Raw genomic sequence first — 17,712 nt, forward strand, 5'->3', positions numbered from 1 at the left:
AGCAGCTATTCTAATTGCTTTTCATATATTCTGGGGCAGACAGCATATATGGTACAGTGGTTTAGCGTTTTCCCGGCTCTTATTAATGCAGCACATGCTGGAACCGTTTCTGGGGAGATATAACCATGTCAATGCATATGTAAATGCTTCATTAGCTCATTCTCTGAAATTTCTACTCTGCTTCTGCTTTTCTATCTACATTTCGCTTTATAAATAAATGAACGGTATACTATGCTGTTGAACTGCTTCAAATTGATGAGTTCAATCTCTGTGTTTCACTTGAATATAATCTAATCCGTCCTGTACCCCCAAAAAGAACTAATTCTAATCTGCCTTATGGCCCTCCTGACCATAACGAGCTCACTTAAAAATGTATTAACTAAAGACTGCATAATCGGGACAACAGTATCTCATGGTGAATTGTGGCTGCTTCTCATGTCAATTCAAATTTGACTTATCTTAAGTCCTTTGACAAGATTTGGCCTATCATTGAGATCATCATGTTGCCTGGCTTTCTCAGAGACCATAACCAGATATGAAAACGAGAAAACTTCCATCATCTAATAACTTAGAAAACAAGCATGCTAAAATCACTTGATGTGGTCTTCTGAGCTCACACAACAGCCTCACAGGGCAAAAAGACAATAGCACTGCACTAATTAATATGGTCCCTAAAAATTGCCTCATTTATAAGGCATAAATAAGCAAAGAAGGGCAAAACGAAGAAGAAAATAAGGCTACTAGGAGTTGTAACTGTGTAGGATTAAAATTTTGAAACAGAAGAAAATCTCACGGAATTGCTTGTTTTTGATCCAGAGGCTCATAATTGTGGACAGGAGGCTTCGTAGGTGGTATCCGGTAGTCTTCGTTCATAAAATTCAATAAATCTCTGGCAGCTTCAAGAAGCTTTTTGGATTGATGTTTCTCAAGGGAATTATCAGAATCTCGGGGAACTAGTTTTGGGGACCTTGAGAAACATTCCGAGCTGCCCTTGTCAGAAACAGGCTTGGAATATTGGAAGCAGAGCTGGTTTCTACTTGGGAGTTTAACTGAATGCTTCCTAGAAGCTTCTGGGGTTGCAGAGCTTAGGAACTTTGCCTTCAACATGTTTCTGTCATCCTAGGTAATCATAAAAAATGTTATTCAAAAAGGAACAAGAAAAGAAATGACAAATTTATCAATTGCCTGCGAGCTAGAGATCAGGAACCTGATAATTGAACTTCTCTTGTGAGCTCCCAATCTGGTTGTTTAAAGCATTTGTAACCTTTCCTGCATCAAAACGTTGAAAAATTCAAATTGAACCAACAAACAAACCCTTTATTCCAGATTGAGCAGTCTCAAATGAACTAAACAGTTAACGCAATTGCACACCCTCACTCTGCCTTATGCACAATGGAGAAAGAATAAGCTTTTGTTGCACCACGAAATGTGAAATTCTTTTAAACATTCAATTACTATTGCATGCATACAAGTATGATATTTTCCGCACCTGTGTTCACTAGCATTCCCTATATCAAAAAGAAAGAAAGAAAAAATTCCGGAAGCAAAATTGGGAGGTTAACAAAAAGGGAGCTCTATCCTAAAGAATCTCACTTCATTTCCTCAGTTATTCTTAGGCGGATGGGATTTTGGGACATGATAATCAGCGCTAAAAGCTGTAAGACCAGCCTTGTTGGCCTTCCCATGGCGATGAGGATTTCTATTTCTCAGTTTACAATTTACGTTCAAAATTCCTTTCCCTCTATGGCTATTTTGTCCAACAGATTGATCTGCACCTGTAATCTTTGCACTCTCTTCTCCATCCGAACCTTCCACTGTCACTGTCTTTTTATCCAAACCCCATTTTAACATCATTTTCCTTCCTTCAAGCCTAGAATTCCCTACTTCTGCTGCCGCAGGCACAGCATCATAAACTTCCTGGTAAGAAATCCATTTTTAGGATATTAAAAACTTTGAGTTCCCTGTATAAATATAGTAGTAATGAAAAGAATACCATTCTGACAATTATTCAATAAGTAATAACTTTACCTTTCCTAATTTGGCCGGGTTTTTTCTTGCTGGTTCAATAACACATCCATGTGCAGCCAATATTCTCTTCAGAACTGCAAGAAGATCAAGAAATTAACATTCACCTTTCCTGTTAAAAGGGAAAAAAACAAAAAAAAAAAAAAAAGCTTGAGAAGAAGGTATATGCTCATATACCTTGGCTATCTGCAGCTGACTCTCCTGTAAGAACCAAAATGAACACAAGTACAAAGCCAAAAAACCTTATGGACACCATTTTTGTTTTTCTTTCTTTAGGAATATTTGTGTCCAAGAACAAAAGAGAGTAATCATTTGAAAGGGAAGATGGTCTTTATAAAGATTCAAAGCCCAGGACAAAGCTAGAGTTCCAACACTCACTTGTTCTTTGATAAAATCTAGTAATATTCAATTCCATGCATTTACTTGGGGATGATGATAGTTTAGAATATTGAGGGTCTCTTCCGTCCACGTTAAAAAAGAAAAAGTCTTTTACAGTCAAAGAACCGGTGCTAATGGCCTTCATATACTTTAAGAGACCTTTAGTCTTGCTTCTTGTTGGCTTTTCTTCAAATTTTCGGTTTTGAAATGAATTAATTAATAAACCATGGGCTTGGGATTTCAAGACATAATTTTGGTTTTGATTTCTTTGCTACTCAATTGCACTACCTTTTCTATTACTAGAAAAAGAAACAATTTGTTATTATCAATTGATGATCATTTAATCATTACAAAATGGCATAGCTATGAAACCATTGCGTTACGGGCTAAAATTTCAAAGTGGCTATTACCATTTTATAATGATTTATGATTTATGTGTTGATCGGTTGAATACCGTTTTATATAATAACGGAGCCACGCAGCAATTACAAATTTTGGCAGAGAAACCAATAAATTATTCATTAAATTGCATAGATAAATGTGCATAGATTTAAAAGATGCATATATCTATACTTTCATGCTATAATATATGATTAGTGACATGTCATATGAGGGTTTTCTTGATCATGGCATTCAATAGTCATGATCCTAAAATTGGACATGAATTACTTGCTAACCTTGGTTATAGATCATTGTATAGCCTTGTAGGCATGGAAAATTTGTTACTTTGTGGATCCTTTTTGAAAGAGAAGTAATTGTACATGTGCTTTTGTCATAAAATTAGTTTGTCTATATTTGCTTTGTGATTTTTTGCTTTAATACTTGCATTTATGAATAAGAAGAACGCATGACTCCTTTTCTGTGATTTATATATTAATGTTATAATGTTTATTTCCCACCGATTAATTAGATACTTTGTTATGTAAGAAATAAACATTATTTCAGATAACTTCAAATTAATTGAAGGAGTTATATAATGCCTAGTAATTTGTTAAAATGCTTTTTGTTTATTTGATGGAATGTTTCATATATTTCATGATTTGACATAAGCTTTATAGCTAGCTTCGTAAGGTTATACATGGAATTATGATTATTCCTAAAGGCATGAACCATATGGTGGTGATGACTATAGTGTCAATGATTAAATAAAGTTATAAGTAAATTATCCACCACTTGAGTTCGCATGAAAGTCTCAAAAGGAGACTATTTAAAAGTTTTGAAACTTTTTTCTTAAAAAAAAAGGCAATGTCGAGGTATTAAATGTTTGCTAGTAATCTTTCAAGAAGGGTGAGTTGAAGAGTTCTTAGTATGTGTATATATATATATATACACCAAATAGGGAAAAGATAAAAGTAAGATAAAATAATTAATATAAATGATAAATATGATAATTGAAATAGAAGGGAATTCTTTAATAAAAGAATTGATAGCTTTTAAATAAAAAATGATGTTCACGCACTAAAAGTCGAATTTCATCTTTCTTTTGTTTGTTACTCATAATTTTCTAATAGGGGAAACTCAAAGTATGAAACGTACAGGTGGTGTTCAAGCTTTTGAACGAAAGCTGAAAATGTTGAAAATGGTTGGTAATTTTTTTTTTCTTTTTTATAGTTTTACTACAAATCATGCTACGAAAAGCCTATGATCGCGTGAAATGGAAGATACGAGTGTTCGGTGCTTGTCTGCCGCCATGCATGCAACGAGGAGAGGTTGTTTGGAGGCCAAGTTTTGCCAAACACAAAACCCTAGGGCCCTTCAATTTTCAATTGTTTTGGAACTCTACCCCTTATAATTATATGCTTTTAACAGTTTGAGCCTTTGTCCTGGTGCTTTTGTTTGCATCAATATGATCAGCTGTAAAGGTAGGTAAAATGGGATTCCTAGCAGCCCCAACTTGGCGTCTGGCACAGTTTCTTATGACAGCGGAAGGCTGGAGTAGGGTTAAGAAAGAAATATAGGACCACTATAGTTTAACAAGTTCAATTTCCATTCAAATTTACTTTGATTGAATAATGTTTGGTGGGTTTGATTTAGCTTAGCATGTAGCTTTGACTGAGATTCGGACTTACGTTGGGAATCACGATAATTTTTGGAAAGACTCGCTAACCTAAAACTATAAAATATACATGCATATATAAATCACTCAGGTCGGAAAATCTTTAAAGAATAATCACTTTATCAATTCAACTAATTCTACTAATCTTGATCTTCTGACAATGTTTAGAGGCAGTTAACAAATATTTGACCCTCTCATTAATCATGATATATAGTACAAAGTATAAAATTTATTTTTTTGGTACATATATATAATTAGTTGTACTGATTTCTTCCAAAAACAAAAATTAGTTGAACTGATAGTAATTAAGAAAGATATATGATCATATGTTTGGTTCTCTCCCCTTTTTAATTTTTAAAGTAGTAAAAAAAAGGCAAAATTAAGTGTATAGATTTAAAGATGTTTGATTTATTTATATATATATATACGTAAATGTATTTATAAAAATTAGCATTTCAGTTGGGGTATGAAACCAAACCCAAATCTAATTAAGTTTGGTGGTTGCTTATAAAGTTTGGTTCTTGGGCATATAGACTAAAATAGGAAATAACCCTAGGAAACATGTGAAAGTTGTAGGCTGCATGGAATCACTAATAAACCTAGCTAGCAGTCATGATTAACAGCAATAAACAGTGGATTAATTTATGATTGTTGGCTATATATCAAGTTTAGAACACGAGGTGATGGTATGTTGCTAGAGCTAGATCGGTAGGGTCAACATAAACTTAAAATCGGTTTTGTTTAATGCATTAAACATATTGTTCACATTTTTCTACTTACATCGGAAATTGAATCACAAGACGCGGGATAGTCGGCTAAGCCATGTGCGTGCTCAAAGTTTCTTTTGTTCGTTAATTAACTTAATTTTTAATTTTAGGTAAATTAGTTAGGGTTAAAGTGAGTTAATTAATGAGCATTAATGGGCGAGTATATATGCTACTAATTATCATGCTAAAAAATTATGAAGTGGTATGTTCTTAGTGGATGCTTAAAAAATAAAAGCTCACTTTTTAGGAAGACCTTAATTTACTTTAAATTCATTTTTTTATATATTTTGTTTTTAACTTTCATCCTCAAAATTCGAATATAAAATTTTCAAATTAGAATCTTAAATTCTAATTGTTCAAGTAGCTAGCTCTTTGGGGACTATTATTAAATATGAATTAGATTTGTTATTATTCAAAGAAAATTATGAATTACCCAGGAAAGAAAAAGAGGTAAGGAAAAAACATGTAATGACAACAACAATCTTTTCTATTATATTTAATTGATTGAATATATGATTTAGAATGCCTTTAAGTATACATAAATTCAAGTTCACTAGATTTGATATTGCGAACACATGAGAAAGTTTAACCTAATTTTCATAGTCTAGTTTATATCAGTTCAAAGGATCCAATCATGCAAATAAAGAAAACAATGAGCATGAAACACATGCTCAAGATGTTTTCAATTATTAATTATGCATACCAATGTCATTTCCTCTAACTATAGTCAAAGTTTTTTTTTTTATAAAATTATAAGTTTTTTATAAACTCCGTGACACGACTTACAAAATATTCATAGAATTTTGTAGTTATATATACACTAACCATTAAAATTACCATAGATAAATGTCTTCTTAACTGAACGGCTGGCCTCTTACTTTGTTTTGCATGTATGTTTCAAACATGTTAATTTACCGACAAACAAATGAATACTAAGATACAAAGACGAATGGGATGTTAGGTTTGTGATGGAAAATTCTAAAAGGGAAATGCCTTAGGAAGAATTGGTAATTGTCCTTATTTTTTTTATTTAATTCTCATAAAGAGAAGGAGAATTTAATTCAACTCTTCAAATGCGATACATGTATTTATAATTAAATCAAAGATTAAGCTACATTCTCATTGTTTTCTGTTTAAGATTAAGAGCATATATATAGTTATGTACCCTAATTTGTACGGGAAAGGAGCTATCTAGTTTAGGGATTCTACATTCATATGGATGTGAAATTTGTGTAGCTTAAAGTTGGGGTTGAGAATAAGTTTTGGTTTGCGAGTTAGAATTCAAAGAGTTTGAAGGAGAGGGAAATTGGTTTGCCTTTACAGAACATGGTCACATGGAACTTTTACTTAGCTATATATGTATATATATTTTATTTTGATAATGAATTGGACAGCAGGGCGGAGGGTAAGCCCACAACGGCCCCCCCCAAAATTTTTAAAAATATTTATTTTTTATATATATTTTATCAATAACCCTTTCAAAATTTTTTAAAAGTTTTATTTATTATATATTATTAATGATCCACTCAAAATAAATTTTTTATTTAATAATTAATATAAATAAAAAAATCAAACGACCTTACAAACTTATTTAATTTCACCCTAATTTAAGTTTCTCTACACCTCTTTCTTTTTTTCTTTTTCTCTTCTCTTTTGTGTCTTTTTATTTTTATTTTTCTTTTCTTGTAACTCACCATTAAAACACACTTTATTCTTAAAAAGAGATTTATGAGCTTGTGAGTTTGAATAAAGAAAGATAGAGATCACTTACCACCATTGTGTAAAATTAAGAAGAGGTAAAATTTTCTTTTACTTTTTTTTTCTATTTATATTATTTTGACTTTTTCGATTTCTACAGCAACTACAGAAAGAGCTTTTTCAATAATGAAAATTATGAACATAAGACTCTAGAACAAAATGGATGATGAGTTTTTTGCAGATAATTTAGTTTGTTATATTGAGAAAGATATTATCAGTTTTTTCAGTACAGAGTTAATAATTGATGAATTTGAATCTAAGAAACATCGTCGAGCACAATTTTCTTAGATAACTATTATAAGTTTTTTTTTTATTTACATGTTATATAAAATTATTATCTAATATGAATATTTTGATCGTTGATTAAATTCAATATATTAGTTTTAAAAATTTTTAGCTTTTATTTTTTTTTGTCTTTGGCCCCCTAACAAAAATTGGCTAGTTCTGCCCCTGTTGGACAGTTTATTTACGTGCAGGATGTCTTGCAAATGCATTTCCAGCCCTTGTTATGCTGTCCATGGCAAAGATTAATAATAGTTGCCACTTGGCATTTAGCCCTGTTGATACAAAAACTCAATCACCTTTCCCAGTATAGACAATAACAGCAGTGAACAACGTCAGTTGCCTTCCAAAAGATCAAAAAGACACTCGTGCACAGCCATACAAAGCTGGCCACAACACAGACTCATCAACCCGAACAATGCTAAACCTATTTAATTATTCAATCTGAACGTGGCCAATTCCAGCATTCTCAATACAGCTCTCGCTATTCCTGATGCTATCTTGCTGGACTACCATCATCATATCCCGTACCCTTTGGACTCCTTTAGCTAATTGATAAGTTAAACCATTAACTTCACGAAGCGTATGTTGGATTTGCCGCCTGCTAATCTGAGTTTATAGATTCAATTTACAGCATGAAGTTGAACAATTTCCAAGGAGTGGAAATAAGATTGAGTACTCAACTAACAGCATTTACCAAATTGCTCTCCACTAGCAGACAATGAGAATGAGACCATTGTCAGGCGGCAAAGACAATAAGCGTCTCCCTCATGACCAAAAACTCTGGCATAGTTGGAATCCATAATCCGTATATATATTGTTTTAGAAAATATTATTTTCTCCCTACCTTTGTCGTCACGGAAGACACCTCCTGTGTCACCTTCTCCTGGTCTCCCTTTAGATGAACCGTCAACATTAAATTTCATTAGTAACGACACCCACCCAATGTGCTTCCTTGGCAGCTTGATCTGTTGAGGTTACTTCCGTGATTGATGTTATGTCAGTTGGGCATTTGACGTTATACCACCCTGCAACTCTGAACCTAATGATGTCAAAAGCTTGTTCCGCATCCCAAATTTCTTCTGGTTCCGTTACGATAAAGACTAATCATAGTTCTCCTTTTTAAAGGGTAAATGCTTCCTTTGCTCTCATAGTCATAGGCAGAACAACAGTTAAATCGTAGTATATAATTTGCTCAGTAGTTCCTATACGTCACCCTTTTTAGCATTTTCTTATATAATGGAATAAATAGTAAATTATATCATTTTAGGTTAAGAAACTCTTAAATTATCCACTAAAAAATAAGTAAAAATTTTTTCTGATAGAGAGTCAATAATATATAATTTCAAAGAGATATTGTTATGATGAATGATCATCTAATAGATATATTGATTGGTTTTATAATGAAACTGAGAGAGAGTACAGTTTCAGTCTCGATTAATCAACTCCTTAATATCTTGTAGTAAATGGGCATTTTCAATAACGATTGGTAAATAGTAATTCGGATTTCCCTTCTCAAATGAAAATAGAAAATGGTTCAGGAGGGTCCAATACCCACTTAAAAAAAGGTTAGCTGTTGGGTTAAAGGCAGCATAATGCTGGATCCAAAAATGAGAGCTGAATCCGACGCAAAGGAAGGCCCATAGGCCCCAAACAACAAAGCAAATATTCTAGGCTGAACCTAATGAAAAGGGCGGCCCACAGGCCCCATACGACGATAACCAGTGTCTTCGCTTCCTTCAATTTCCCCATTCTTACCCGCGAAATCCAAAATGCACGACTTCATTTCCCGCCAAAGAAAAACAACCCAAGCCAAAACCAGATCCACTTTACTCGACTGTAAACTGAAAAGCACCAGCACAAGCAGAGAACAAAAAAAGCGCCAAAACCCTCCATTTCCACCACCCCCAAAGCCTCCGCCATGAAAATCAAATCACTGAAACTAAGGGAAGCCCACAAGGGAAGTGCCAATGCCTCATTCTGCTCCATCTTGTGGGACCTCAATGCCCACCATTTGGTGACTGCTTCGTCATCTGAACCCTCTATTTCTATTCACGATCCTCTTCTCCCTTCCAATCCGCCGCGGGTTCTTCGCCACCACCGCGATGGGGTCACCGCCTTGGCTCTCAGCCCCAACTCTACTTGTCTTTCCTCTGGATCTATTGATCATTCCGTTAAGCTTTATAAATTCCCTGGTATTCATTTCTTTGTTTTTCTTTTTAAGTTTTTCTGAGTTTGTTTTTTAGAGATGGGTAGCTCTTTCTTTCCTACTCTCTTTTGATATGAGTATTTGTTGTAATTAAGAAATATTTGGTTTAATGGGTAGAATTTGGTTTGGTTTGCTTGATAATGTCTGAAAAAGTTGAAATTGTTTTGGGATTTTATTTTGCGTTTTGAAATTTAATGTAACCCCCCTTTATTCGTTTTTGTATTTTCTATTTCATTTTCTTGTTGCAATTTTGTTTGTGGTAGGTTTCTCAACTGGTTAGAAATTTATTTGATTTCTTAGAACAACTTCAAATAGGTTTAAGATAGAATTTTGTTTCTTGGCGTAAAGTTTCTCACTTAAGACTTAAAAAGTTAGATTATTGTAGGTTCTTGAAAGGATTGTTTGCTCCCTTTATGTGAAATCTTTTTCTCTTAATTTCATAGTGCTGCTGTTATCTCTAGACATCAGTTAACTTATTTGAACTGGATTATTAAATGGTTTTATATTTCCAGTACACACAAACACACATGTTCTCTTATTACCCAATATCCTTGACTATTTCTTTAGCTATGGAAAATTTCAATTATCCATCTAAATTATTCAATGCAGGACAAAACTTCCTTTTCCCCTTCTTCTTGTCCCTCCTTTTCGTTTTCACTTCTTGTTCTGTTGTTATTCTTGCCTGACTAAAATTTAATGGTCCTTTTTGTCAGGTGGAGAGTTTGAGACTAATATCACCAGGTTCACACTGCCAATTCGTGCACTTGCCTTTAACAAATCAGGGAGCATGCTGGCAGCTGCTGGTGATGATGAGGGCATTAAACTTATTAATACAATTGATGGTTCAATTGCTAGGGTTCTTAAAGGGCATAGAGGACCTGTCACAGGCTTAGCTTTTGATCCAAATGGAGAGTACTTGGCATCAATTGATTCCATTGGAACTGTCATATATTGGGAACTCCAGTCTGGAAGAACATTATATACCCTCAAAGGTGTAGCTCCTGACACTGGCTCAGATACTTCGATTTTAAATGTTCTTAGCTGGAGTCCTGATGGTGAGACCTTAGCTGTCCCTGGTTTAAAAAATGACATAGTGATGTATGATAGGGACACGGCAGAAAAGCTGTTTACCTTGAGAGGTGATCATACACAGCCTATATGTTTCATGTCTTGGTCACCTAATGGGAAGTACATGGCTACTTCTAGTTTGGATAAGCAAATTTTGATCTGGGATGTTAACCGGAAGCAGGATATTGACAGGCAGAAATTTGACGACAGAATATGTTGTATGGCATGGAAGCCTATTGGAAATGCACTGGCTGTCATTGATGTCATGGGAAAGTATGGAGTGTGGGAATCAGTTGTTCCTTCCTCAATGAAGTCTCCTACAGAAGACATTCCTAGCTCTCGATCAAAGAACAGTAACGGGCTGCTCTTTTTTGATGAGGAGGATGAGGAGGATCAGGAGCTTAGCATGTCAGGTAGTTTAAGTGATCTTGGTGAGGATAGCCATGGTGAGTCTGAACCTCCTAGCAGAAAAAGATTGCGGAAACAGTCTGTAATTGATGATGATCAGCATGAAGATGTTTATAATGAGTTAAACTTGTGTACAAAAACTGAATACCGGAAAAAAGTGCATCGTATTAACAAGGAAAGTTCAGATAAAGAAAGAGATGGATCAAGAAGCATGATGACATTTAGGCCAAAAATGCAGGAGGCTTTTCAGCCAGGTTCTACTCCACCACAGCCTGGAAAAAGGAATTTCTTGTGCTACAATATGCTTGGAAGTATAACTACAATTAAACACGATGAATATTCCCATATAGAGGTATTTCTTCCTGCCTTTTAATTCAATGCTTGCTTCACCATGTCCTTTCTTTTTTTTTGTGTGAGAAGTGGTTTGTGGATGTATAATTAGGCATTCTTTTTGTGGTTTTATTACAAATTGAAGTTTGCAAGTAGTGAAAGAAATGCACGTCTCTTCTTCTGTTATGTGCTGATATTATATGCATGTTTGATGCAGATAGATTTTCATGATACTAGCACAGGTCCACGAGTTCCACCAATGACTGATTATTATGGTTTCACAATGGCTTCACTCAATGAAAATGGAAGTGTTTTTGCAAATCCATGCAAGGGCGAGAAGAACATGAGTACCCTCATGTATCGACCATTTAGCAGCTGGGCAAATAACAGTGAGGTTAGAGCAGTTACCTTCTCAAAACAATCTGTTTTCATGCTTTGCTTTTATGTGTTAGTTTAGATATGCATGTTCTTATCTTTGTAAATGTTCACGTCAGTGCATTTGATGTGAAGTTTCACAACATGATGACTTTTGGTACATATTGTGAACTCAGTGGTACATGCGATTTGAAGGTGAAGAAGTAAAAGCAGTTGCACTTGGTGGCACTTGGGTAGCTGCAGTGACAAGTCTTAATTTTCTTCGCATCTACACTGATGGTGGTTTGCAGGTTTGTCTACTTAACACTGTTTATTTAATGCTTTATGATATGATTGTTGTGTTAAGATGATTCAACTTGTTATAGCCTCCCGAATTTTCATTATAGGGATGGTAATTCCATCATTTCATAATTAGTTTATATTTGCATATCGGAGATAGCTGAAATGAAGTAATTCATCTATAATCTAACAAATAGAAAGGGTCTGTTTGAATAAGTGAGGCCACTAGTGGTAATACTTAACTGGTTGGGTGGTTTAAGTTTGGCTTAAAAAGCTTCGTGAATAACAACAAATATTTTGAAGAAAACCCCAACAAAAGGAAAAAAATAAAAGAGAGGTTTAAGTCATTTCTTTCCCCTTTCCCACTTCTTAGTTTTGCCCATTTTCAGGGAACAGAAAAGAGTCAAATAGTGATTGCAAAGCTTGATATGGACAATGATTAAACAGATTTTGATTCATTCTATACCAAACATTTCAGAGGATGTAGCTTGCTGTGTTTATCAAATTGATGGTAGCTCATAGATTTTAGCGGTTTGTGTTGATATCTAACCACAATAATGGATGGCAACTCTTGTGCAAAATTTGTGTTGGTTTGCAATTGCTAAGACTAGCTAATAGATGAATAAGTCAAATGAAAGAAGCAGAAAAGGGATGGTGGCGACCAGTGTATGCTTCGTTGTTTAGGCAATGGTTTTTAATCAGAAAGCTAGTTATAAATAGTCTTCATAACTGAGGGTTTTGGTTTTATGCCTGTGCTCATCTTTTTTTCTAATGAACTTTATTGCAGAAACATATTCTCTCACTTAATGGGCCCGTGGTGACTGCAGCAGGCTTCAAAGATGAGCTAGCAATTGTTACCCATATTTCTGATTGTCTTCCATCTAATGAGCAGGTGTGTTACTATTGCTATGGGTTCTGTTACTTGGTACATAACTCAATAACGCCACTAGTATCAACATAGTAATATCTAAATCGATCCAACAACCTTGGTGACCAGAAATTTTTGGCAAATTAGTTAGAAGCTTTTTCTGAGCTCAGTACTTCATATGATAAGATTCTTTGTATTTAAACATGCAGATGCTGGAGTTTAGAATATTCAACATATCTAAAGGGACCCAACCCTTCAAAGGTCATCTTCCGCTAACTCCTGGTTCATACCTAACATGGTTTGGGTTTACTGAAGAAGGCCAGTTAAGCTCTTATGATTCTAAGGTATTCTGAACTCTGTTTTCAAGTTATCATAATTACTGCATTTCTTTTGGATATTGAATCTTGAAAAAATATGCAGGGTGTGCTACGGGTTTTTACAAGCCAATATGGTGGCAATTGGCTTCCTCTTTTCAGGTTTAATATTCTTCTTTTAAAGATACAGAACAATTCTCGTAATTAATACAGCATATTACTACTTTAAATTTTGCAATATGCATGTAATAAATGTGCATTGTTCTTTGCAGTGCAAGCAAAGAGAGGAAGTCTGGTGAAAACTATTGGGTGGTTGGGTTGAATGTGAGCAAGTTGTTCTGTATTGTTTGTAAAAATCCAGATTCTTTCCCACAGGTAATAGCTCATCATCTCCACTTCTGCTTTTTGTGTTTAAACCAGTGCTTTATGGCCATTCTCTCCTGTTCAGGTGCTCCCTAAACCGGTTCTTACTCTGCTAAACCTGTCCTTTCCTCTTGCATCCTCTGATCTCGGAGAAGAAGCCCTTGAAAATGAGTTTATGCTGAACAACCTGCATCTCTCACAGGTACTGTCCCCATTATATATTTATTATTTATTTTTGGCTTTTCACGCTGTTATCAGTTAAGAAAGTACTTTTCCTTTCGTGCAGTTTTTGAGCAATAACTCTCTCTTATTATCTGGACGATTGATTTGCTTCAGATTTTTCTCCTCTTGTTAACTTATATGGAAGGTTCCCAACTTTTAATTAGGGCAGTTTGGTAGCTAACTTTTTAGATGTATAAACCTTGCAGATTCAAAAAAGAATAGAAGTGATGGCTGATGAAGGCTTGGACACCACTCCTCTTGATGATGAGGCTTTTGACATAGAGGCAGCGCAAGATAGATGCATCTTCAGGCTCATTGCATCTTGCTGCAATGGTGAGTCTTTAAAATTTATAGAAACCCTTTCATCAGATGCACTCTTTTTCCTTGCTTACACTTTGCATTATCTGACTTCTGAAAAAAATGAAGTATATTCTAACCAGTTAAACTTGTTTGTGGCGGTTCTTGCAGGTGACAAACTTGTTAGAGCTACTGAACTTGTGAAGCTTTTATCAGTTGAAAAATCAGTTAGAGGCGCCATACAGCTTGCCACTGCTCTGAAGCTTCCTATTTTGGCAGAACGATTCAACAATATACTCGAGGTAAGCCCTTTCATCTAAACAGATCTGACTTCTTTAAAAGTGCTAGCTAAAATTGTATCCTGATGTATTTTCTTATACCTTTCTATAAACAGGAAAGATTGCAAAGTAAAACTGAGGTTTTAAAAACCTCTCTCCCCAGATCAAAGCATGACCGTAACGTTAAAGCAGATGTTGCTGCCAGCATGGCCTTAACTGCAACTGAAAGAAGTGAGATTTCAGAACCAACTTTTTCATCATCTTCAGCTAAACTCTCAGCCCCACTTCTTATAAAGAAAGTAAAATCTTCGGATAGAGTTAAATTTGGAAAGCCAAAAACAGATGGTGATCAAACTGCATGTTTAGAGGACAGCAGGGAGGTGAACGACGCAGGGAAGAATGCTGGCCCTAGCCAGGTGAAGAACTTACAAACTCAACGCCCTTCTAATCCATTTTTGAAGTTGCCGAATAATCAGGAAGAAAAGAAGGTTGAGGAGGTGATGTCTGAATCACAGTCACAGGGTCCATCCAATCCCTTTTTCAAGTCTTCAAACAAGGTCAGGGAAGCAACAGGGATACAGCAATCTCACCGTCCTTCTAATCCATTTTTGAAGTCGACAGCCAAGTGAAGTTCTGTTAGTTCCACAAGAAACATGGGCCAATTCAGGCAAAAGAGAAAGGGGAAACAGGCATCATCAGGCACAACCTAGGAGTATTTATGTGTCAGAATGTAGGGAAGAAATGCCTACTCTACAAACGCAAACTACATTACTTTGTTGGTAGGCCAAAAAAGAAAAAAAAAAGGGTTGGCTTCTAGTCTCTGTAATTAAGAAGTGCATTTCAGAAGCAGCAGCCTATTTGTTTCTTCAAGCAGTAACCATTATAATAATCACAGTATGTTGTTTTTCATTAATCACAAAAGCAAGAAATGTCATTGTCTTAGTTTACAGTAAAATCCTTGAAATCCAAGTGACCATCAAAGCAAACAAGCTAGCTTGGATTGTACTTACTTTACATGACAGCTGATTCATTGAACGCACCTTTCTCTATAGTTGTCTATTAAGTTACAGAGATTGTCCCCATTGAATGACTAGGATTTTTTTTTCTAAAGGTAATATTAATTTGTTTGATTTTCTATTTTCACAAATAGTAAGAAGGTAATAATTGTGAATGTCGGCTAATTTGATCTGACTACTGAACATTTTAATATTTTTTATTAATAATATTAATAAAAAAACATTTTTACTCATTCTCTTATCTTAAATAGCAAGCCTAAATAACTCTCCTATAAAATAGAACTTTCACCAAACAAAATGAATGGCTAGCAATTTATGCTGTAAAAGTAAATAAAAACAAAACAAAATGGTCTATACTCAAAATTATAAGGACAGAGTTGTAATTTCCTGACACAACCCACCGCCCTTTTGACGTCACTTCTCCTACCAAATAAAAACGAAAACAATTTATTTTTTTTTTTCAGTTTTCAACTTTTTAAATTTGTTTTCCCTTCGCTTCTGTCTTCTATTTCAGCAAAAACAGAAAAAAAAAAGAAAAAAAGAAAATGGCGTCCGTTTCTTTCCTACAACTTCACGAGCCGGAAGACGACGTCGTTAACCAGCAGCAGCAGCACCACGAGCAAACCCTAAACCTGGATTCCCTACCTTATTGGTCTCACGATATCCACTTCTTCTCTTCGTCTTCCTCCGATCCCGATCTCCCTCACCAAGACGACGACGTTTCACTCCCCGATTCCCTCATTATCAACGGCCCCGATCTTTTCGACCGCCGCGAGAATCAAGTCGACTTCGTCATCGATCTCTTCCACCAACGCGTCGAGCAATCTCAGGTGATTTCCAATAATACCCCCAATAACAATACCAATTCGAATAATAACGGTAATACTATCAACAATGATGATGACATCAATGCCGTTGATTTGCCTTCTGATTCGTTAAACGAATCGGGTTTCGGTGTTATTGAGGGAAGTCATGAGCTAGATTTAGGATTAGTGTTAGGGTTTGATTCTATGGATACTAATGAGATTGATGTTAGCGGTGGCTACGACGACGATGACGATTTCTTTGTGGAAAGGAGGGTTTCCGGGTTGAGTTCTTGTGAGGCTGCTTCTAGTTTTAGTGGGGTTGAAAGGTTTGGGGATAGTATTCGGCTTGTGGGGTTTAGATCCGATTCGGAAGAGGATGAAGAGAATGGGGCCTTGGCGATGGATTTGAATTCAGGGGATGATTATGGAATTGATGATCATGTTAGTGATGGTTATGATGTTGATGCTGCTGATGATGATGTAAGTGTTAGCATTCCGCTTTGTTGGGATTCGCTTCAGTTGGAGGATCGTAGGGACACGAATGAGGATTTTGAGTGGGAGGAAGTGGATGGCAGGGTTGATGAGAGGGAGGTTTTAAGCGTGTTTGTTGATGCCGATGACGACGAGAACTCGGTTTCGCTTTCCATTTCCCCTGTTATTGCACCTGAAGATGTGGTTAGTTTTGAGAGGGCAGCTGGGTTGGGGAATTTGGGGTGGGAGGTTCTGTTGAATGCTAATAATTTGGAGACGAACCCTGAAATGGAGGAGAATGCTGAGCCATTTTTTGCAGATCGTGATGATTATATCTATACTGCAGAATATGAGATGTTGTTTGGACAGTTTACTGAGAATGATAATGCGTATATTGGAAGGCCTCCAGCTTCAAAATATGTAGTTGAGAATCTTCCTTCTGTGGTTGTGACTCAGGAGGACGTGGTTAACGGTAATGCGCTTTGTGCAGTTTGTAAGGATGAGGTTAACCTTGGTGAAAAGATGAAACAGTTGCCTTGTGCTCACCGCTACCATGGAGATTGCATTATACCCTGGCTAGGGATAAGGAATACCTGCCCTGTTTGTCGTCATGAGTTGCCTACAGATGATGCTGACTATGAAAGGAGGAGGTCCCTAGGAGCTAGTGGTGCACCCTAATGGTAATTTATGGTCTCATGGGATTTTGAAGCTTTTTGGTGAGCACTAGGTTGTTAAGAATGTAGATATTGTTGCTGGAGAGAGTGAATATGTCTTTGTGAGGATCATGTCGTTCTTCACAAGTTTATAAGTATTTTATATGTTCTTTTAATCCTTTGTGTGGTATAAGAATGTCCAATGACTGAATTGTACCTTGAGGGTTTTTTGGTTGGAATAATTGTCCATTATTTATGCATTGACTATGGTTGTCCTGTCGCTGATATTGTTTTGCTTCAATTCTGTTTTGTCCTATCCCTAATACATGATCATCAGGATATCGTGTTATGTGAAGTACGATATTTATTCTAATTTGTTTCTTTTCAATTTTAGCCAATATTCTCTGTACTTTTGCTGATATCACTTTTCAAGGAAGCTATGTTAATGAATGGAAATGGGTCTTGTTAATTTATTCAAGTTGGCAGTAG

General features: G+C 35.5%; 3 protein-coding genes across 3 annotated transcripts; 2 read left to right on the top strand and 1 right to left on the bottom strand.

Moving 5' to 3' along the window:
- Positions 790–2,281, bottom strand: LOC18604918. Its single transcript, XM_018117080.1, has 5 exons — positions 2,203–2,281; positions 2,029–2,102; positions 1,776–1,917; positions 1,208–1,269; positions 790–1,119 (listed from the first exon to the last, which is right to left on the bottom strand). Exons 1-5 carry the CDS (start codon positions 2,279–2,281, stop codon positions 790–792), a joined length of 687 nt encoding a protein of 228 aa, XP_017972569.1.
- Positions 9,074–15,291, top strand: LOC18604919 (WD repeat and HMG-box DNA-binding protein 1). Its single transcript, XM_007037622.2, has 12 exons — positions 9,074–9,461; positions 10,189–11,303; positions 11,499–11,675; positions 11,833–11,946; positions 12,723–12,827; positions 13,013–13,147; positions 13,224–13,279; positions 13,390–13,492; positions 13,566–13,682; positions 13,909–14,035; positions 14,171–14,301; positions 14,394–15,291. The coding sequence occupies exons 1-12, from the start codon at positions 9,188–9,190 to the stop codon at positions 14,904–14,906; spliced, it is 2,967 nt and encodes a 988-aa protein (XP_007037684.2). The 5' UTR covers positions 9,074–9,187; the 3' UTR covers positions 14,907–15,291.
- LOC18604920 lies at positions 15,774–17,578 on the top strand. Its single transcript, XM_007037624.2, has one exon. The coding sequence runs from the start codon at positions 15,839–15,841 to the stop codon at positions 17,246–17,248; it is 1,410 nt and encodes a 469-aa protein (XP_007037686.2). The 5' UTR covers positions 15,774–15,838; the 3' UTR covers positions 17,249–17,578.

Source organism: Theobroma cacao, chromosome 3 (genome assembly GCF_000208745.1).
Source record: "Theobroma cacao cultivar B97-61/B2 chromosome 3, Criollo_cocoa_genome_V2, whole genome shotgun sequence".
NCBI lineage: Eukaryota > Viridiplantae > Streptophyta > Magnoliopsida > Malvales > Malvaceae > Theobroma > Theobroma cacao.

Excerpts from the sequence above, each read along its gene's own strand:
- LOC18604918 (XM_018117080.1), bottom strand. The coding sequence starts at position 2,281 with ATGGTGTCCATAAGGTTTTTTGGCTTTGTACTTGTGTTCATTTTGGTT. Across the intron at positions 1,918-2,028 it reads ACCCGGCCAAATTAGGAAAG|GAAGTTTATGATGCTGTGCC; the intron begins GTAAAGTTATTA and ends ATTTCTTACCAG. Across the intron at positions 1,270-1,775 it reads AGAGAGTGCAAAGATTACAG|GAAAGGTTACAAATGCTTTA; the intron begins GTGCAGATCAAT and ends GTTTTGATGCAG.
- LOC18604919 (XM_007037622.2), top strand. The coding sequence starts at position 9,188 with ATGAAAATCAAATCACTGAAACTAAGGGAAGCCCACAAGGGAAGTGCC. Across the intron at positions 13,683-13,908 it reads ACAACCTGCATCTCTCACAG|ATTCAAAAAAGAATAGAAGT; the intron begins GTACTGTCCCCA and ends TAAACCTTGCAG. Across the intron at positions 14,302-14,393 it reads GATTCAACAATATACTCGAG|GAAAGATTGCAAAGTAAAAC; the intron begins GTAAGCCCTTTC and ends TTCTATAAACAG.
- LOC18604920 (XM_007037624.2), top strand. The coding sequence starts at position 15,839 with ATGGCGTCCGTTTCTTTCCTACAACTTCACGAGCCGGAAGACGACGTC.